This window comes from Arvicanthis niloticus, chromosome 12 (genome assembly GCF_011762505.2).
Source record: "Arvicanthis niloticus isolate mArvNil1 chromosome 12, mArvNil1.pat.X, whole genome shotgun sequence".
NCBI lineage: Eukaryota > Metazoa > Chordata > Mammalia > Rodentia > Muridae > Arvicanthis > Arvicanthis niloticus.
In genome coordinates this window covers 2,025,872-2,048,355 of record NC_047669.1, presented here as the reverse complement: position 1 = coordinate 2,048,355, position 22,484 = coordinate 2,025,872, and the positions used below count along the sequence as shown (strand labels likewise).

The 22,484-nt window shown below is 37.6% G+C and overlaps 1 protein-coding gene across 5 annotated transcripts in view; it reads left to right on the top strand.

Annotated features, from left to right (window-relative positions):
* Positions 1-6,227, top strand: part of Fgd4 (FYVE, RhoGEF and PH domain containing 4) — a 176,512-nt gene extending 170,285 nt beyond the window's left edge. For all 5 annotated transcript variants that reach the window (XM_076942521.1, XM_034515150.2, XM_076942520.1 and 2 more), the window contains exon 17: positions 563-6,227. In XM_076942521.1, coding sequence (XP_076798636.1) covers positions 563-820 — 258 coding nt within the window. In that variant the 3' untranslated portion in view covers positions 821-6,227. The remainder of the gene's footprint in view (positions 1-562) is intronic.
* Positions 6,228-22,484: the final 16,257 nt, after the last annotated feature.

Sequence of the window (22,484 nt, the reverse complement as noted above, 5' to 3'; positions counted from 1 at the left end):
TTTGCTTTGAAAGCAAGCAATACTTAAACCAATTATATATTCATGCACTTTAGAAACAACGTATTAAATTTGTCAAATTTTAGCCTCATTCTACATCAAGAACTAGAAAAAAACATTTTTAGAAAATCCCTAAAAATGCCAAGGTATACTATTGATGTTTGTGTTTTCTCTGACAATAATTAAGATGAACGAATCAGTAAAGAAAATGTGCTTTTTAATCCTTAGTAATACTTGCTGGCTTTAAACATTGAGATGGCTGTTGTTTGCCCTCCATCTTGGCTCTTCACTAAGTGGAGAACTGATGGGCTTTGAATGAGCTTCCCACAGGAGCAAGCTTTGCACCAGTGCCATGTCACTCATCTGGATGTCAGCTCTACTTCCTTCATTTTCTTCAGCCAACACTATTGTTGACTCTGTAGACAGACACTAAAATCAACCTTTGTCCAAAGAGAGTTCATCAGTGAGGATCTGTGAGACAGAGGTCAGGGGAGAGTTTGTAGGAGCAAGGAGCACATATACCTATATAATAATATGTCTTATGTGTACAATGTCCTTTCCTTAGGATGTCAGAGCCCAGGCGACCATACCCCTCCTGGGCTACATTGTGGATGACATGCCTAAGAGTGCAGATCTGCCACACAGTTTCAAACTGACCCAGTCCAAGTCTGTGCACAGCTTTGCTGCAGACAGTGAGGAACTGAAACAGAAATGGCTGAAAATCATCCTTCTAGCTGTCACGGGTGAGACACCAGATGGCCCAAGTGAGCATCTAGCCACCTTGAACAATCTCCCTGGACCCAAGAAAAAGTCAGAGTGCTAAACTTGAGCAGCTGCCGGTGTGGAGTCTCTAGTAATACACATAGCTCAAGACATCCCCAGAGCTCCTCCTTGTCTCTTAGCACTTTGCATTGAGAAATATGGTTTCATAAACACATCGTTCGGGGACTGCTTTCCTATGTTTATATGTAGTAAAATCAGTGTGCAGAGCCATTCTTCTGTTGAAGTTCTGAAATAATGTGGAAAATGGAACCTTTTTTGATAAGCTATTCCTTAACTGTGTATGTTTGCCTTGAGAGAAGGAAAAAAAATGTTAATTGATTGAATCACTACATGGTTATAATGGGCCTTTCATTTAAGAAATCCTTCAGTGTCTTGTTCACATCTAGGACTTGTAACAGTGTGAAAGAAATACCTCCATGTAACCAAAATAGATCAATGGTATTTTTTAAAAAAGTACAGGGACAGTTTCTAGTATTGTACGAACTCATTTAGTTAGTAACTCTCATGCTGCATAAATAGTTACTGTTCTTATACGACACAAAAAATTATAGGTTCCTAATGTTGATACTTTTTGACTTAATCTATTACTTGTTTTGTAGAATTATTCCTAGTAATAAAATATCTAAAATACGAGTCAATTTGCCTGTATATAGTATTGAAAATAAGTATGACTATGTCAGCTTTTCTCTTCAGCTTTAGTTTTGTTTTTACTCTGGTTAATTTTTTAAATATAAAACCTACTTTATTTCCAAACTTATAAGTGTTCTAAACTTAAGAAAAATGGTAATTTATGTTGAACTGATTAGAATCTAAGTGTATTGATATTTTTATAGTAAAAAAAAAACAGTAATTTATGTGGTGTCAGATCTAGTTTGAATTCCAACAGTATTTTTAGTGTACTGTTTCTTTTGTTCTGTACCTATTTAAAACAGTGCCTCTCTTAGAAGGTGCTATTAATTCTTATTCAGATAAAAGATGAGAGTTTAGTGAATATTAACTAAACATTATTATTTTTAACTACTCTGATTATTCTCAATTTAAGTGCACTTTGGTCACAGAGATTTTAAAAAGTATGGATTATTTTACATTTTATAACAACATAATTGTCATAGTAATTTAATGTCAACATAACAAAAAACTTCCTAAAACTTGAACTATATAAGACATCTGACCTTATAGAGACTCGGGATATATGGAAGACTTTGATTTACTGTTTACTGTTCTCCTTTCCATCTGAATGTTATGGATGGATAAATGAGCACAGCATATAATGAACACAAAGTGTATGTGTGAGCTTTCCCTCTGTCAGCTACAAAGTGGAGCTCATGCGAGTACTGGCTTATCTGGGAGGAGAGAGTTATTAGTAAAGGAAATTTATGCTTAATCATTCACTAGAAAAGATAGCTGAAACCAGGATTTCAGAATCAATAATGTAGTTTCCATGAGATGAGAAGCATTAAAGAAAGTGCAGAATTATTCTCCCGTTTTATCCCATGGACTCTCAGATGAACTATGGTTATCTATTATAAAGTCTGTTAAAGAACAGACTTTATTAGTTTATTAGGTTGTGCTTATGACTAAAATCTTATGTTGAGTTGACTGTTTAACTTACTACTTCCCTCATATTAGAATTTTTTCTTTCTTTTCCATTCTCCAAACATTATCACTTTTACCGTACTGTTTCCTAGGAATCCATAAGAATGTCTCTACTACACACAATCTTTAAGGGCTACACTTGAGATGTAGAGTACAATTTTTCAGAATTTGAGACCACCACATTTATACAGCTCATGTTGCAAAAGAAACGTCTCTTGTTTTTTCTACTCCAGAGGAACAAGGGAACCAATTAGGTTGCTTTACTCATTGAAATATCAAACATGACTATTAACATTAAACCATCTATTTAAAATTATTAATGGGTGAAACAAGAAGCTAACTTCTTATTCCCTACTAAATGAGAAAGAAATTGTACATTGTTTCTCTTTTCTAGTTGTCAACATTGATGCTGTGTTTGAGTGGGAGGAAAGGAGCCAGGTGTGCAGGGTACCTGTTGACAAAATTAAACAATAACTATACATCTTACTATATTTTTCATATTTCAAGAAAACAGAAGCAGTAAATATATAGAATGACTATCAGAATAAGGACAACTTTTGTAAATATGAACAGAATAATGAGTGGGCTAGCTCACTTAGAAGATTTACATCAGATTATTTAAAAAAAAAAAAAACTATTTGATCAGCAAGAAGACTACATGTTTGTCCACCAGCAAATTCTTGAATAGAAGGGATGTGGTTAGATATTTAGTGTAGTTTAACTTAGATTATTAAAAGAATACTCATAAAAAGGATGTTAGCATGCTCTTCGTGTTCCCTCAGTAAGGAATGTGAGTGCCAGAAGAGGATCTGCTGCAGTTGCCACCTTTATTTCTCCCCACACTGAGCCAAGCACAACCCGCTTTCCTCATCTCTCTCAAAATAGCCACAAATTAGTAGGAAAAAAAGTAATAGAAAAGATATTAGTTACTTATTAAGAAGTCAACCCTGGGGCTAAGGAGAATTTCCTGCAAGGATGAGAAATAGTTCAGTCAGATCTCCAGAACCCATGTAAAGGCCAGGCAAGCAAGGTCAGCACAAGGTGGGGCCAGGAAGTCTTGGCGGAGGTGCTCTAGGCAGGTGAGCCAAAGCAGTGAGCACAGAACCAGCAAGTAACCTTGCCTCAAGGCATGAGGTAGAGAGGCACCAAGGAAGTCACCTGACATCAACCTCAGCTCTCTACACATAGGCACAATCCCCTAAATATATATGAACACACATGAATGGACAGTGTGCATACACATACATATTCAAAAACTAATTCAAATAAACTCTAATCCAAGAGGTTGTTAGAATAACTAACCTCTTTTTGAGATAAGTGGGGTTTCATGATAAACTGAGCCTGAACATAGTATCAGTTCCTTTCCTGATCAAGTAAATGTTCCATATGGTTCTTAATTTGTTATTTCCTCTAATTTAGTGCTTTCAAAAGTCACCTTTAAGAAAAGTGTCTTTCCTTCCAACTTAAGAAAATATTTCTTTGGTAACATTGTTATTCATTCATAGCATTCCAACTTTCAACTTTATTGTTGCTCTTGTTGGAGGTCTACCATTTGGTAAAGGTGAGATGTGGTACATGCTTTTATCTAAAGATTTATGTGGAGTTCAATAATGAAAATGCCACTAGCCACTTATGTAATAACACCAAGCAATAAATTTCTCCAGGTATGAGTTTATACCAAAAGTTTAACATGAAGGCCCTAAGCTACAGCATACAGAGAATCAACTTCCTAGAGGTGATATAATAATTCAAACTGCTGAGCACAGGGAAAGAAGGGAGGCATTGGTCCATGGCGTCAGACATATCAACCATTTAATTCCTACAAAGGCTATATGTATAGTGAAACAGTTTGTTTTCTCTACTCTGTTTTATCAGCTGTGTTGTACATTTCTGTGAAATGAATTCAACAAAAAGGCTGCCATACTGTCTTCATTGGATTACCTACGCCAATTTTTTAATATAGGAATTAACCTTGCTAATGTTCCCTGTGGGATTTTCTAAACAAGAGTATCTGTTGCCATCAGAATTGTGTAAAGCAAACTATAATTCCATGGTACTTCAGGGTTACTGAAGAGCCACTGATACCTTCTAAAAACCTCTACTCAAAAATACTTCTGGAGTTCATGATTCTGATTTGGGTTTTTTTTTTTTAAGTGTTGTTGTTGTTGTTGTTGTTGTTGTTGTTGTTGTTGTCCTCCTCTTTGTTGTGATGGAAGGGTCTTCCCTCCTTCGATTATTTTCAGATATCAATTGTTTATTTCTAAAGCTTTAAGTTATTCAGAGAGTATTGTCTGCAATGTATTCTTAATCATGATCTCTGTCTCTGTGTTGTCATGGCAAATGAGCATGAATAAGAGGAAATTAATTCCCAGAAAGCACAGGTTTTATTTATCGCTGTTGTTGCAAGAGTAGAAGGTAACTTAGCTTTTCTACATCATATGATGTTCATGTCAATAGATCTAAGATAAGCACATGGTATGTATAATCTAAGATTTGAAAGACAGAACTATCTTAGCGTTTTCGTTCTTTAATGTTGTGATCTTTGAGCATGTATGAATGTAAGAACTGAGGCTAAAGACTTCCTCTTGTTAAAGTTACATTCACATCTGTAGTGAATCCTGTCAACTCTTCATTCTAAGTTTCATTAGAATCAAGTTTTTTATTTTCATATAACTATCAAACTATAGGTTCTCTAGATTTAAAATAAAGTATTATACAACTAGATCTTTCTAAAAACTCTGCCTGTGACTTTGTATGTATAGATATAAAAATTATTAATCTTCAATTCTCACCAAAGAACAAAATGTTATGTAAATTTTAATTTAAGTATTTTAACAAAAGTATTCACATGTATTTTTAATGTTATAATTCACCTTTACCCAAGCCCATCAATCTTGCTAGGTTACAGGAAGAGACAATGTTGCTTTGGTTACAGGCATATAGAGCACTGAGCTTAGCAACTGAAAGGAATGAGAGGAACTGGATAAACGGGCTGGCTACTGGTATCCATGTGACCTGCACAAGGGAAATAAGGTAGAAGATATCTATGTACTTGTTTGTTGGTGAAATCCTTGTGCTCAGGTTTGGCCTTGGCCTCTAAATTATATCTTATCATTTCTTTATTTCTCCTTTAAGCTTTTACAAAATAATTTCATTTTATAAGCCATTTTTCTGCTATTTTTTACTCTAAAGTCAACTTTCTACGCTAAGGGGATGTTCAAATACTGTGTCTTCTCTGTATTTCAAGATAAAATAAACACATGGCTTCTACAGAATAGTTTATTTGTTGGAGGTGGGGGTCACTGAAAGTTACATGAAGATCATACTTTGCCCTAAAATTCATTGTGGTCAATTTGATTAAAAAAATCAAATTTTAGTATATTTTAATAAGTGAATACTAAATACATCAAGTAAAAACAGACCATATAGCCCATAATGATGACAGAATTGCATTGTGTATTATAAAACATGAGGACTCAAATATATAATAGGTATTATTAGCATATAAATCATTCATATATAAAACCAAACTGGTATTTCATATTTTAAGGGACAATTGACTGTTATTTAAAATATAAGTATTATTTTGATTTTTCTTTTGACTTGTTGATTGAGTTTCAAAGGGCACATCAGAATTTTATAGTTGACACTAATGTGAAAATATGAACATCCCTATTTTGCAGTGGTGTGAATGTACAAAACTTGGACGTGATGTATATATAGTGTAACATCTGTATATTTGAGCATAAAGGCAGATAACTGAAAACATTGTAAAATTGAGCCCTTCAATTCTTGTTAAATATAAAATGTTTGTATCTTGTAAATAAAGACATCCTTAAATTGGTTCTGAAGCCTTGACTGTTATTTCCACCAGAATTATATGTATTCAGTATGCATGATTTTGACCTTCTGATAAGAAAAAGGTTATTCCAACAGGATACTGGTACTTCTAGTTTCTAGTCATCAAAAAAACTAAAGAAAATCCTAAGAAATGTCACAAGTAAAATTTTTCCAGAGATCATATTTTATATAAGTACATCTCCTTTTTTAGGCCATGAAGAACAAATTCACAATTTATCAAATACTATATAAAAGCAATTGGTCTTGGCTAAAGGATTGCTTTCAATAAACATAGTTCTTGGCTCATCAACATTTGGTTTCATGGCTTTTTTCCCTAGGTGGGAATTTGTAGAGAGCACTGGAGTGTGATAACTAAGAGCTTCTCATACTTTGTATGAGGTGTCATGTTAAAACAGTGGTCCCAGACAGAACTTTAACTGCCCTAGACCCTCAGAAGCATTACAAGAGTGGAGAGCTTGTAGCCAACATAGCTTTGTCAGAACCCTGGTCTGTCATTTACTGTTGTGACTTCACACATCAACTCTTTCCTGAAGAATGGTGTAATGTAGATGAGACAAAATGTTATTACCTGGCCACATGAGTCATTGGCTTCTCATTGCTGATATTAGTTATCACTTAATGCAGAAGTTTCCAGACCTTGACAGTATGATATGATCTCCACTGTCTTAGATCCACCTCAGATTCCTAAACCCTGGGATTAGGGTCAAGATAGTAGTTTAAAAATTCCTCATGTGGGGAAGTATTTCATAATCAGGAACTTTCTAAATAGCACTCTAGTAGCTCAGAAAACAAGCAAGAAATGACAAGTGTGATTATATGATATTTACAACCTTCTACACAATGGGATGCTTAGGCAACCTGAGAGAGACCCAGATCTTTGCCAACACTTACCTGACAGGAGAATAATATTCAGAATATATAAAGAATTCAAAATGTCCTCCACTGGTTCTCTCTTAGTCTATTCTCTCTATAGTTCTTTATTCTCTGCACAGTGACTAATTCTGATTCTCTATACTAACTACCAACTCCTGCCCCCCCCCCCCAAAAAAAGCTGCTCTGCTGAGAAATAAAATAGACACCAATTTCTGTGTATATAAGTATTTAGGGGACAGTTTAATGCAATTTAGTAGAATAATAGTAGTAAGTTCTTCCAGAGGGTCTATTACCTACCAATCACATGTTCTTGCCCCAGTTGACAGTGCTGGATATGAGTTTCATCTTTTGAAACAGGCTTTAGGAACAGTCTAGTAGAAGACAGCTGTGAAACAGTGATTTCTGGACATGGAGGGCCATGAACACACAGAAGTTGTGACTACATATATAAACCTTGCTCAAGATAAAAGTAGCCACAATTCCAGCACAAGGGTGGAAGACGATCATGAGGTCCCACCCATAGCTGAGAAGCTATTAGCAATTCATGGCTGCTGACAGAGGGAATTGACTAGTGTTCTAAGGGCTGGCACTACATCCATTCACATGCTGGCAGTACCAACTGCACTCGGTGAGTTTAAAATGACAGTTGTGAAGGCAAGCGATGATGAGGCAGTGGGGGTGGATTTATTCACAATACTACATGTACATATGAAACTCCCAATAATAGTTCAGCTTTCTTTTACTTCCCCTAATAGCCCCCATTATTACTTTTAACTCATTCTTGTCTTTTCTTTGAGGCTTAAAAAAAAGCCTTAATAAGTTTCAGAAAAGCTCTTTGCTCCTAACACCTAGCTTCAAGTAACTCGCATATGTCAGCCTTCCAAGTAGCCAATGATAAAATGACAAGCTACAGTTTGGTTACATGTTCAAACTAAGCATAAAGAAAGACAATTGTCTTTTACCTGCTCAAACAAGGAACAAAAATTCATCTTTACCTGATCTATGCATATTGCATGTTCTATACATTATGTTAATATAGAAATATATATTACCTCTAAAACCTTTATGTTCATAGAAAAAAAAGAAAAAAAAAACAAGAATACAGCCCAACAAGATTCACCCTCGAAGATGCTAAGATACTGAAACCTGTTTTTCCAGCTCCCAGATAGATCCTGCCTCAAACTGATACTGTTTCCAAAGACATGCTTCTAGAACAGCTTTAGAAAGGACTGCTAATCCCAAATGACCTTGGTTCATCCAGCCTTTCAAACTGTTCCAGTCAGGATATCAATTAAGCCTTGAACTTTCTCAACACATGACTGGACAATAAATGCTATGGCTAGCTTTCTTTTGACTTAACCATTTTTCCAATTTCCTTTTAGGCCCCCCAAATAGAAATTCTTTGCCCCATTTTAGCAGAAAGTAATTATAAGGAGATTGTCACCCTAGTCTCTTAAGTTGGAGTGTATGGTTTTAGTCATTTTATAAATTATACATATATTGTCATTTTAAGGAATAATTAACAAATAATTATAGTCTTAGGTGGAGAAAACTAAATAAGAAAATTAAATTCAAGAATTTCTCTTTCCTTTTTTCTATTCTTTCTTAAGATAAAAAGAAGGGGGTTGAAAAGAAAAAGGAGAATATAGAAATATTATAGGAAATTAGACAAATAGGGTTTAAGATTATTGAATCTACTCTTAAACCAAAAGACATTTTATAGCCATAATCTTACATTAGTAGAGATCTTTATATTTTGATTCAGAATTAAGGTCATATTTTGTTACAGTGGTACAAAAGTTTGTATACTGATATATGTTTAAGGTTTTTATTAGTATAAATCTTTGTATATTGATACAAAATTTAAGATTTTGTTACATAATTATGTATGTTTCAACTCTTAGGTAGACATTATATCTAGAAACTCATTTAAGAATACAAGATTTTTTTCTTTTAATAGTTGCATTACAGACTGTTTAGAATAATTAAGTAATGAAAATTAATAGTCAATCAAACCCAAAGTCATGTCATATTAATCTAGATCATCACTGAAATTTACATTCTGGATTGAGCAAATAATAGGTAGTAGAGATAATCAATGTTTGCTTTTCATGTATGCTATGAATAAACAGATGGTCTTCAAAAGCCTCAGGGATAGACAGAATATGGCATTTAAAATTATTTCATCATTAAAAGACTCTTGACAATAGCCCCATTCCACTTCAGAGAAGATGATGAGCAATAATAACCTCCATGTGAAGTTCCTTCAATTGTGGCAAGGTAGCCACTGGGCAAGAAATGCCCTAACAACATCTATAGACAGAATGCTGTCCAAAAAGAACAAATGCATGCAGGATAGTCAAGTGCTGTAAGCTCTAACAAGACAAGATAATCTAGTCTTTCATAATTTCTGCTTCACTTAAGATTCGTCAGATATTCTGGACCAGAAGACTGAAGATAGATGTTCCAACATTATAATGAATGTTGGGGACTATCCAGTCAGCTGTCCCTACCATTTTATAATTTTTGGAAGCTGCATTCCTGTACTTCCTGCATACTCAAGTAATATTTGTTCCTGCTCATGTCTCTGATAGGGTCAAAGACTAGGTACTCATGGTCTTACTATATACTTAAATTGTTTAGGATTTAAAAAGATGTTCTAGGTCTAAGAAGCTCCCAGGGGTCCAGGCTAGTTGACTCTGTTGGTCTTCCTGTGGAATTCCTAACTCCTTCTAGGCCTTCAATCATTCCCCCAACTTTTCCATAAGAGATCCCATGACATCCATCCGTATTTGGCTGTGGGTCTCTGCATCTGCTTCAGTCAGTGTGCCCTTCCCCCAGGCCTGAGCAGGACTGCAAAGTCATTTACCACAATAGACCAAGCAACAGTAGGACCTAGGAGATGCATTGCATTACCAGCCTTGGAGCCTTGGAGCCTGCTACCTGAGCTAAGAAGAATGGACTGCCTGCTGAGCTAGCCTTGACACCTTCTGGACTGCTATCTCCTTGCCCAGCCTCTGGGCTGAACCAAGAAGAGACTCTGGGGGGTGGGGCTTTCCCTTTATATGTGAAAGCAAATTATTAAACTTCGAGCCTTGATCAGAGAACTTTGTCTTGGCTTCATCTCTTCCTGCCTGTTTCCCTATTCTCAGCCTCTCTTGCAGGTGAGCGAGTTCAGCTGTTGCTGCAGGCGACAACAGAATGGCGCCTTGAACAGGGACGGACCTGAGGACAAGAGATCAGCTGAGGGATATTTGTTGTCTTGTGTAGAGCTCTACAGAAAATGGAAGAAGAAGAAGTTTTATCCCGCACACTTAGTAAGTAGCAAACGATTTTGATACTAGAGCTAGTTATGGTTAATTGTTGAAGGCCGTGCTTGCAGGAAGTGTATTTTGTCAGGGATAGGGTCTAGGAAATAGGCGTTGGCCCAGCGTCGAATTTACCTAGGTGCTGACAATGTATTATGGGACAGGAGAACTCAAAACGGCATTTGCCCGCAGCTTACAAGGATTTCTCCAGGCGGGAAGATCAGGGGTTTCAAATAGTACGTTAGAAAAATTCTTGGCTGAGATAAATATATACTGCCCATAGTTACCACAGGAAGGAACCTTGAACAAGAAAACCTGGGAAACAGTTGGACAGGTTTCACAAACTACAAAGGCAGATCCTAACACCCATTGCCTTTGGGAGCTTGTAAAAGATGCTATTGATAATCAAATAGGGGGTGACAGTGAGTTGGGGAAAGGAGAGTATTTGGCAGCCCTAGAGAGGCAGCCTTAGATGAGAGGAACTGGGTTTAAAAGAATTTGAAAAACAAAAAAGGGCAGAGCACTGAGCAGTATCCATAATTCTGCTTCTTCGTTTGTCCCTTGGCGCGCCAACGTCCACGTGGCTCATTGTGTTTATGTCCACGTGTCTCATTGTGTGAATAATTGGTCATCTATGTTTTATGTTCTATGTTTAATGTTCAAAAGATCATTAAAATTGCTTGATTCAACACTTGGTCTAGTTTAACTTGGTTTTCAAAGGCAGTTTTAATATGCAGAGCAGTGGCTGATAAGTTTGCTTAACACCTGTAGCTAAGAGTTGAGCTGAGCTAGAAAAGCTGCTTTTAAAGGGACCAGCATGTTTTTTGGATTCAATAAGGAAGTTAAGAGTTGTTTGTCATAGAAAAATCTCTGTGACAAGGTGCTTTTATCTTAAAATTACAGCTAGAGAAAGCGAGAAATTTTGTTTGGTTTAAATATATAAGATGTGTTGTCACTTCTTTTTTGTTTGTAATTGGTTTTAAGGTATAAGACATGTTCTACATGTCTTGGTTATAGATTATCGGCCTAAAGTTATTGGATATGATAAAAAAAAAAAAAGGTTTACAACCTTGGTAACAAAGGTTGGCTTAAGATTGGTAACTCAGAGTTAGAGTCATTCAGAAACCAGATGTATGAAGATAAGATTTAAGAACAATGTCTCTTTAGTAAGATATTAAAAGCTGTGAAGACCCCCATACTCGGGAGACCCTTCCTCAAGCCTCCAGAATCGTGACCACCCAAAAATCACAAGAAACCATACCTGGATGCAATCAGCAGAGGTTTATTAGGGGAGGAGCCGGCGGTCAAAAACGACAAGCTCTTTAGCTCCAAGAGCAGGGTTTTTGGCCACATGTGGTGGGTTAAAGGGTCTTTTATAGCATGGGGTGGGGGGAGGAAGGCATTTTCGCGCGCTTACACATGATTGGTTGTTTTACAAATTTTGAACATAGCACTGGGAAGACCAAGGGAGGGGTAACCAAGAATAGTGGAACATTTCAGAGAATCTAGCCCAAATGATAGCATCTTTATCTATAGTCAGGAATGCCTTCCTGCCTTGGGCGAGGCTTGGGGAATGTAATCCAGCAAGTGTCCTTCACCTGGAATGTGAAGGCCTGAAATCTTATTTTCAGTTCCGAGTTCTGTAAGGTGAAAAATCTACACATATTTCATAAAATGGCCTTTATAATTTTTCACTCTACATCCCCACTTCTTCTAATTTGGTTATGTTTTTAATCATAAAAACTCAATTATTAATAAGTCTATTTTCACCCCACTTTTTCCGATTTGGATCTTTAGAAAAGTTTAAACTCCAGTGTCATAATTACCATTTTCTCGACCCAAAGTCCTACATTGGTGGCGCAACACAAAAAGCTGAACAGCATTTATCCTTTCTCTAACAAAAGTTACTAATCTATTTAAAATGTAGGGGCCTATGGTTAAAAGCAAAAGTAAAATCACAAGGGGTCCAGCAAGGGAGGATTGAACCAACTCTCGAATCAACGTTGCTGTGCATCTCTATCTTGTCTCTGGTCTAACCTTTCTCTAAATTTACTCTCTGGTCACTCTTGAATGGTCTACATAATAGTAACATTTTTTCTTAGAGCAGCACACAGACTTTCTCCTTTAAGAAACAGCAAGTCTAGTAACAACTTAACTTTGTTACTGACTGTTCTAGGGCTCTCAAATCTACATCAGTGGCAGCTCTCAGCTGATGAAAATAATGAGGTGTCTGTATCAATGTAGCCACACCTGTCTCTATACTTATGGCCACTCCTAGTCACAATGTAACAGCTAGAGTCAAGGAAAATAGGCTCTCTGCAGAATCATCTAGGGTGTATCTCAAACTCAGTTCAAGAGTACCTGTGGGAACCTGGACAAGTATATAATAATCTTTGTTCTCATCAAAGATAGCAGTGGAAACACATGGTGTTAGCCCGGAGCTGTAAGTCTACCATTTATCAATTTTAGGCACTAAGTATCTGTTAGCAGGGGTTCTTGGGCTCTATTCTATTGACTAGGGGTTTCAAAACATTTCCTTTTCTTTGTAACACACTTTCAAAGTTGTCTTCTGACTTTTCCACATTTTGTGGCACATAGCTGTCTACATATACATAAAATCACATATATAATAAAGAAAAATTGCAAAAGGAACAAATCTATATAACTCTAGATTCACATTTCAACTTCAATCTTGTAATCACAAGCTGTCATTTAACCTTGGGTGTACACACACTAAGTCCCACCCTCCAAGGCAGCATTTTCCCTGTGCCTCTGGGGTGGTCTCAGGAGTCAAGGCCTGCTGCTCTTTAGCCTTGTAGAATAGAAGACCTGGAGCTAAAGAGTAGGGGGTTGTTCAGGCATCTGGATCTTCTCCAGTTGGCATCAGTCACAGGTGGTGATGGTGAACTTCAAGGAGGTCGGATGGTCCACAGCACCAGGAACAGTCTTTTAGTAGCCTGAAAAATCATTTCTCACACAAAAGGGACATTCTGGGAGTGGAACAAGGACAAGGGACACTCTAGCCAGCGCCAGTTCCCAAGGGTAGTTTAATTTTAGGGTCCTGTATATTCTCTCTACCTGTCCTGAGCTTTGGAGACAGTATAAACAGTGGATCTTCTAATATCTCTGACGATTCCTGACTTACCTTAAAACTGCTCTCTGATCTAATTACCTAGGGCACTTGAAACCTCGGGAAGGTCCCTATTCTAGGCTGTTTTTTCCTAGGTATTTCTTATTTACTCTAAGTCTTATTATTTCTCTGGCTCAGAACCTAAGGTCCCTTATATGCTTTAAGTCTCTTGGCTGCTTGGTTGCACTCATATCTTAAGAGTCCATCTGTGTATTTAGCCTGGTAAATCCTTTGCTTTCTGGGGAGTATAGTTCTCCCTTCTTGTGTGCACTATTATCTCTTTTTCTCTAGATAGTATCTGGCAGGATGGCTAGCAATCTGAGTTCTTTCTCTTATTCTGTGCTTTAAGTGAGGCCATCTCTTAGGCCCACAACTGGAACAGGCTCCCATATCAAGACACTTGATTTGTCCAGTTATTGTCTCAGGCCACTGAGTCTCCTCCCTTTTTGGTGTCCTGGGCAACGAATACTCACAGTTCCTGGCTTCATCAGGGTTTCTTTTCTTAGTTTATAGTCCTGCAGACATGGGCTGTGGCAAAAGCATACCTGTTGTCCATGCAGATGTTGGCTTTCTTGTCAGCCCCAAGTTCCAAGGTTGTTCTCTGCACCGATGATCTCAGGGGTGGGGAGTCAGTCCAGATGGCATGTGTCCACCACAGTAATGCTGGCTTGTCTCTGACCAGCATGGAGAAAACTGCTCCCGTCTGTAAAGCAGGTTACCTTGGCTCCTGGCTGAAGTCAGTCTTCTATCCGTTGAATTCTTGTCAGCTAGTTGCAGCCCAGGAAGTGTTGTATCTGGATGTCCATCCTAGGGAGTATCCCCTCAACCAGACAGGGGATAGGAGCAGCCTAGGATGACCATAAATGAATGGGATACCCAGCCCATCTCTTAGTCCACCATTTTCGGGTAGTCCATGAATACGTTTTGACCCATTGGCCTGGAGGAAGCCCCTGTGTCTATCAAAAGTTGGGTGGCTCCAAGCTGCCCCGTCTATCTCAATAGCCGTCTTCACACAGAGCTGTTATCTTCACCACTTGGGGTGTTTTTCAAGGCCTGGGATTTTCTGGCCCTGGCTTCTATTTGTTAGGGCCCTCTTGGACCCTGAAGCTGGCTCTTTTACTTGCAATGCGCACACTGGTCTTTTTCAAAGAGTTTTATCTCTCTTTGATTGGAGTCCCTTTTTTCTGCTTTCTGTAAATTCTTTCCTGTCACCTTTCTCTTTCTTCACCTCTCTCTAGTCTCCTCTATTCCTCTTGATTCCTCTGGACTCACAGCAACTTATCTCTATTCTTCTTCTCTACTCTTTTCTTCTAGACTTACACTAAACCTTCTCTATTCCTCTTCTCTATTCCTTTCTTTTAAATCTTCTCTCACTTGCTATTACCATCAATAATTTTAATATGTAGTATACTTCCTAAATCTTTCAATGACTTATCTTGTAGTCTCTGGAGCCTCTGGAGCCTTGTCTACACTGACAGAATGTCTCTATGAGCTAGTCTAGAAAGGCTGTGGGTAACTTATCTGATCTCTGCTTAACCTCATGTGTCCTGATCAAACTTAGTGGGGTCTCATGTAACCCTCTCTCTCAAGATCTATCAGCGGGATCTGGCGTGGGCCTTTGGGTGTCCCTTACCTTCTGTCACATGAAGGTCTCAGTCACATCTGGTCCGAATTGACCCGCTGCTGACCACGTCCTGATCAATTGATGGGGTCCCTATGTCTGAGGCTTCACTCCTGAAGACCAGAACCTACAAGGGTCTTGTGGAGAAAAGGCTTTTACCTTATTTATTGCTTTGAACTCTGTGTAGACTGATGCATTTGTGAGGCTGCATGACTGCTGTTCACATCACACTAGAGACCATAACCTAATTCAGTCTGCAAACAGTACCTTGTCCACGGGTATAATGTGAGCTCACCTCTGAAGCTCTAAGAAAGAAACCAAATCAGAATGAATAGCCTTATCTGTAGCATTTCACAGCAAGGACTATTAAGATGTTGAAGGTTCACACAGTTATTAACAATTTTTAAAAGGCAACTTGAGTTAAATTTGACACATATTTGAATTTAACTTTTAACAAAATAGAAACTTTGGTCATAGTTCTATAAAAACCTTTTAAAGAGTTATTTCTGATTAGAATATTATTTTAGAAGTGATATACAACAAGAACAATAAAGTAAACATTTTTATGTCTAACATAAGAGCACAAGTCTTCACCACTTCTTCAATTTTATCTTGTCAGAACTCTCATCTTTGAACCAAATCTTAATGAAAATCTCATATAAATAATGAAATTGTCTCAAACAGTAATGGCTAGAAAATCTATCAAAACTGAAGCCTATATATATATTTTTCTGACTCAGGACAGCCTGTAACTTTTAAGCTGTAATTTTAGAAAAAAAAAAAAAAGTACTCCTTTACTTATTAAACTGGGAAAAATCATTATCAACTTTCTTTTTCTGCTGGTGCCCTTCTCCTGGCCACAGAGCAGGGCAAATTATCAGTTTTTCTTGTGTAAATCAAGACAGCCTCACAAGTAAGTTTTAAACTAAATTAAGTAAGCAGTTTTAACCAGTTCTTGTCTCTTTTTTTTTTTTAAATAATTAACTCTCAAGTGAACAATCTTGCTGCGGCTGTTTGTCTAGCTGTCCTGGCTCCACTGCCAGGTTTTTTCTTTTTTTTTTATCACCTGGGTGCTCATCTATCTTCATAGGCGGCAGGTGGAAAACCGCCATTTGTTGCACTAGTGACCTCAAGGTACCCAGTACAGCCAGGAATACCAAACTAGGTAGCTGTTGCACGCTGTTGCTGTGCTGGGGAACCACGAGTTGTTGCCCGCCAAGTGCGGGCTGGGTGAGGGCACCCTCCATGTGCTGTTACCTGAAGCATACCCTACATGCGGCAGGCGGGCTGTAGGAACACGAACCACGAGCACGAACCGAGGTAGCTGCCCCTTATTAAAGGACCTGCCCGCCTTTCTGCAGCTGTATTCTTGTACCGGTGGCTTCATTCCTCTCTCTGCCGGCAATCATGTTACCTATTTTTAACTCAAAATGTTTAACACAGTAGATTAACAGCTAACACACAGATGATTTGCCAAGAAAAGACACACACATATAAAAAACAACACAAATAGCTCACCCCTCTCACGGGTGGTACATAAAACACAGATAGCTCACCCCTGCCACGGGTGGCACAAATAACACTTAACCACATTTGATCACAACCCCAGATGGAGAAGGATTCCGCGTCTTCTCCCCAAGTAGGAGCGCTCAGGCTCTTGAAACCTGACGGTCAGATCCCCTGACCTTCTGGAAGGCCTCTCACCTTGCCCCTGAAATCCAACGGTCAGATCCCCTGACCTTCTGGAAGGCCTCTCGCCTTGCCCCTGAAGTCCAACGGTCAGATCCCCTGACCTTCTGGAAGGCCTCTCGCCTTCCAAGTAAGACTCCAATAACCAGACAACACGGTCAGTCTTCACAGATTCAGATTAAACAGATTCAGACAACTTGGTCAGCCTATGCTGGACCAAGTCTACCAGATTTCTAACATGCCAGCAATGAACAACCCAAAAATAGACACACTGCCATGAGAGCATAACAACCACGGTGGCCATTTCTGACCTTTTCTCTCTAGTTTCATTGTTAACACACAAAAAGACTAACAAAAAACCCGTCTCAATCACCAGTGCCAGCCAAGAGGGATTCCACGTCCTCTCTGGCACCTAGATGCAAACCTGTGCCAGCCTAGAGGGATTCCACGTCCTCCCCGGCACCTAGATGAACCCCCAAACGTCTCTGGGGGTGCAGCAGCTAGTGACTCTCCAGCACGTCTGCTAATCACTCATTTGTCTCCTCTCGAAACAAAAATGGTTTACTGCCCCTCACGAGACAGAAACAGCTGCCAGTCCAAACCGAAGTGCACTTTTCAGAAACCAAATAATTCAGACAGACGGGCACAAACAACTTAACCAAATAACTTAACCCTAGACAAAACAGCACACGAGACATCAGACGATTTAGGCAAACCCGCACATGAAAAACCAGAAATCAGTACATGAAAAACCAGGCAATTTATACAAAAGGTCACACAACAACCAGACAGAAAAACCGTGGTGTCCCTTTACCTCCCAGCGTGGTTCTTGGTTTAAGGTGCTCGCATATCCCGGACGAGCCCCCAAATGAAGACCCCCATACTCGGGAGACCCTTCCTCAAGCCTCCAGAATCGTGACCACCCAAAAATCACAAGAAACCATACCTGGATGCAATCAGCAGAGGTTTATTAGGGGAGGAGCCGGCGGTCAAAAACGACAAGCTCTTTAGCTCCAAGAGCAGGGTTTTTGGCCACATGTGGTGGGTTAAAGGGTCTTTTATAGCATGGGGTGGGGGGAGGAAGGCATTTTCGCGCGCTTACACATGATTGGTTGTTTTACAAATTTTGAACATAGCACTGGGAAGACCAAGGGAGGGGTAACCAAGAATAGTGGAACATTTCAGAGAATCTAGCCCAAATGATAGCATCTTTATCTACAGTCAGGAATGCCTTCCTGCCTTGGGCGAGGCTTGGGGAATGTAATCCAGCAAGTGTCCTTCACCTGGAATGTGAAGGCCTGAAATCTTATTTTCAGTTCCGAGTTCTGTAAGGTGAAAAATCTACACATATTTCATAAAATGGCCTTTATAATTTTTCACTCTACAGCTGCACTATCACGCATTCATATATAAGAATTGGCAGCAAAACTTTATAGCCTAAAGGTAATCTACTTGGTGTTGATTTTAGAGAAAATAGATTGCTTACATTGTTAAAGATTGGTTTTGTTCCTCAAAATTATGGTTATACTCTAATGTTGCAAAAGAGGCTTAAAAATATAGTTAAACTGCCAATATTCCATTGGCTACAGTTGGCAGTTCAATTGAGAGTTTGAGATTTTTTGATTTACCTATGTTTATAGAGAAAAGATACAACACTTATCTTTTAAAGTTTAAAGTTTAAAGTTTAAATTTAAGGTTTAAAAAAATGCGCAGTTCAGGCCTAGCCAGGCCTCAGAGAACAGGCCAAGATTAAGAACATTTACATTTGAATTAAGACAATGCAGACTGAGCTCTGCAGCTCAGGGGCTAAGCATCCCTTTTGTCCTGGGCCTTCACTACCAGGTCCTAGAAATGTGTTTACCAGAATTTGTCTTTTGCCTTCCTTGTTTCTTGGAGGAGGGGTAAACCTAAGACCCAAAGACTTTACAACAGTCTGTGGGCAGAGAGTTATAATTATGCTGGAGACATTAAAATTATGCCTACTTCCCTCCATGAGTTATAACTATACCTGCTGATAAAATACTGTTCAAATTGTTTTGATTCCTTTATATCCAAAGTTGTTTAAAATGAGATGCTTTTGATTCCTCTAATGTATGTAACAATTATTAGAGGATAAGGTTGGCTTTTATCTGATATTCTCACTCAGCTAAAAAAGATTGGTTACTAAATTAATCCAAAATAAAGTTCAAATTTAAGATTTATACAGCCTAACTTGCCTACTCCAGCTGCCATTCCAATAAATACATATAGAATTATTATAGATATAAAAGATATTTTTTATATCATCCCTTTACATTTCTGGTAAAGGTGAGAGGTTTATATTCAGTAAATTTGCTCGTAATTTTGCCTCAAAGAATGGTTAATTGCTTTACATTATATGTATATATATATATATATATATATATATATATATATATATATATCATATATTATATTATCATATAATCTTGTATTAACAATATATATATTATAATATTGTTGCTTTAATACAAAAAAATTAAGAGGTTAAATCTTTTAGTGTATATTATTCATTATGTGATACTTTATTAGTGGATTTCTCTAAAGAAGTTTTTCTACAAGCCTTTGCTCCAATATAATGAGCTTTAAAAATTTTTGGAGTACTTGTTGCTCCAGAAAGGATTCAAAGGCAATATCTATTCAATATTTGAGACCTCAGTTATACCCTAAGCAGATTGTGGCACAGAAAATTCTAATAAAAAAAAAAAAACAAAAAGATAGTTGGGGCTAGAGAGATGGCTCAGCCATTAAAGGCTAAAACTTATAATTAAATATATAAAAGTTGAATTCCCAGCAACCACATGGGGGCTCACAATCATTTGTGGTGGGATCTAGCGCCATCTTCTGGCCTGTAAGAGTACATGCAAAAAGAAAATGGTTTCCTTTTAATCTTGATTTGAGTTTAGTAATATTTAAAAGTTGTTAAGAGATATTAATTGGCTAAAATCTCATCTTAAGCTTACCATAGGAGGATTTAAACCTCTGTTTGATATTTTCAAAGGGTTACAAGTCCTAATTCCCTTTGACAATTAACTATAAAGGAGAGATAGCTTTGCTGAAAATAGAACAAGCTGTTAGTTATCAACAGATAAATTATATAGATTATGATAAATTGTTGGCTGTTTGTGTTATTACTACTTATATGTCCACAGCAGCCCTTTGACAAAAGAAAGCATTAATATAAATTTATTTTTCTATATCTACAAGTAAAGTTTAAACATCCTATTATAAAATTATAATTGTGTTAATACAAGATTATATGATAAAATCCTAAAAGCATTTTGGCTAAAAAGTTTATTCCTTATTCCAGATAGCAATTAAATTGGTTATTGAAAAATAATGGCAAACATTTTAGACAAACTTGATAATCATATGTTACAGTTTTTCTCTATACATGCTTTTATATTTCCTAAAATTTACTATGCATGCAGCCAATAGAAAAGATGTTTGCTGTATTTGCTGTATTTACAGATGCCTCATCTATTGAGAAGACAGTATATGTAATTAAATCACATGTGTATTTTCTTGAGTTTCCCCTGCTTCAACACAATTAAATTATGTGTTATAGCCACTGTTTGGAATGCTAAAAAAATCAAGCTTTCAATTTATATACTCATAGCCAGTATATGGCTCATGATATATAATTGCTTAAAATTGTTTCTTTTTTAGATATAGCTAATTCTCAAATTTTATTTATAAAAATACAGATTAATTTATGAAACATGTACTGTTTCTTAACTTTATAAGACATTTAAAAGCTCATTGAATTGTTTGAACCACAGGACAATGCCAGAGCAGATTTATATACTAGACATTCTAGGCCTTTCAAAAATAATTGGCCATACAATCTTATTCTTTACATCAGAAGAGTAATAGCTTAAGACAACAATTTGGCATTTCTAGAAAGTGTACAAGTTAAATTGCAAAAACTTGTTCTCAATATCTTCAATTTTTTTTCATAATGGTCTTAAGCCTTGAGGATTTATATGTAATCAATTTTGACAAATAGATGTTACTCATTTTTGATTAAAAAATTAAAATATGTACATGTGAGTTGACACCTTTTAGACCTTTTAGTTGCAGCTACCTTAACAAGAGAAGCAACTAAGAATATAATTAGTTATTGCCTATATTATTTTCCTGTGCTTGGTGTTCCATATCAAACTAAAATAGATAATGGAACTGGCTATTACAGTTATTTGGCTACAGTCAAACATTTGAGATGTTTTGTTGACAATTTAATATTACTGAAATTTCCTTATTATCCTCAAGGAGAAGAAATTGTGAAAGAGATTATGAAACTTTAAAATAATATTTTCATATCTCTCTAAATATGGGAAAAGGCAGCTAATGGTGCTTCTTCCCTGGTTTTACAAGTAATTCTTAAAAAATGGCTTTTTTAAACTAGAAAGGGGGAATTATACCCCAAGGTCACCAAAAGCACACCTTGCTTTTGTCTTATTTTAAATTTTCTGCAAACTGATGCTAAAGGTCAGTCTGCAGTGGATTGCTACTGGCATCCAGTTACTTCTAGCTCATTTGCCAGGGTCTTGTGGAGAGACCCCTTAACAATACTTGGTGTGGTCCTCATCCTGTTTTAATTTGGGGTCGCGGGTCAGTCTACATTTTTCAGAAAAAGAAATTGGAGCCTGATGGCTGGCTGAAAGACTGGTCCATCAAGTGGACACAGATCTTGAGCCTAATAATTATGATTTTAATGATGAAGATGGCTCAAAATCTTTATCAACCAGCTTATTTAACTTGGTATATAGTCTCCACTCTTACTGGAGAGTAAGTAATTTTTACTAAGCCACCCACCTGGTGGCCAGACTTTGTGTCTGATCCCTGCTAATTAGCAGTTGGATTAGATACTGAAATACTTCCACTTCCAACCTTATTTTCTACATTGTTTGGATAATCATGTTGCTTTTAACCTTTGAACCATATATTTTAAGCAGATTGGTTGCCCTCACACAGGATCGTTCTCAACAAAGTCAGCTATTCATCATGGCAGTTACACATCGCTGTGAAGAACTGCATCTAGTGCATGCCCACAGGTTCTTTGGTCTGAATCTGGTCTTGGTCCAAAAAGTATGCCAATGTTGGCTGGTTAGTCAATGACGGGTAAGAGTGTTTTGAGCTCCTATAAACCTAAGACAGAGGCATACATCATTATGCTATGTATGTTTTCCTCGATGACGGGTAATTATAGAAGTAATTTTTAACTCCCATAAACCTAAGGCAGAGGCACACATCAATATGCTATGTATGATCTCCTCAATGGCGGGTAATATAGGAGTAATATAAATGCCAACCTAAGCCAAGCATGGTTGCCCGGCCACTCGAGACCCTAGACGGGATGAAATTGTGCCCCGTCCAGATATTGGCACAGGCCTGAGCAGGACTGCAAAGTCATTTACCACAATAGACCAAGCAACAGTAGGACCTAGGAGATGCATTGCATTACCAGCCTTGGAGCCTTGGAGCCTGCTACCTGAGCTAAGAAGAATGGACTGCCTGCTGAGCTAGCCTTGACACCTTCTGGACTGCTATCTCCTTGCCCAGCCTCTGGGCTGAACCAAGAAGAGACTGGGGGGTGGGGCTTTCC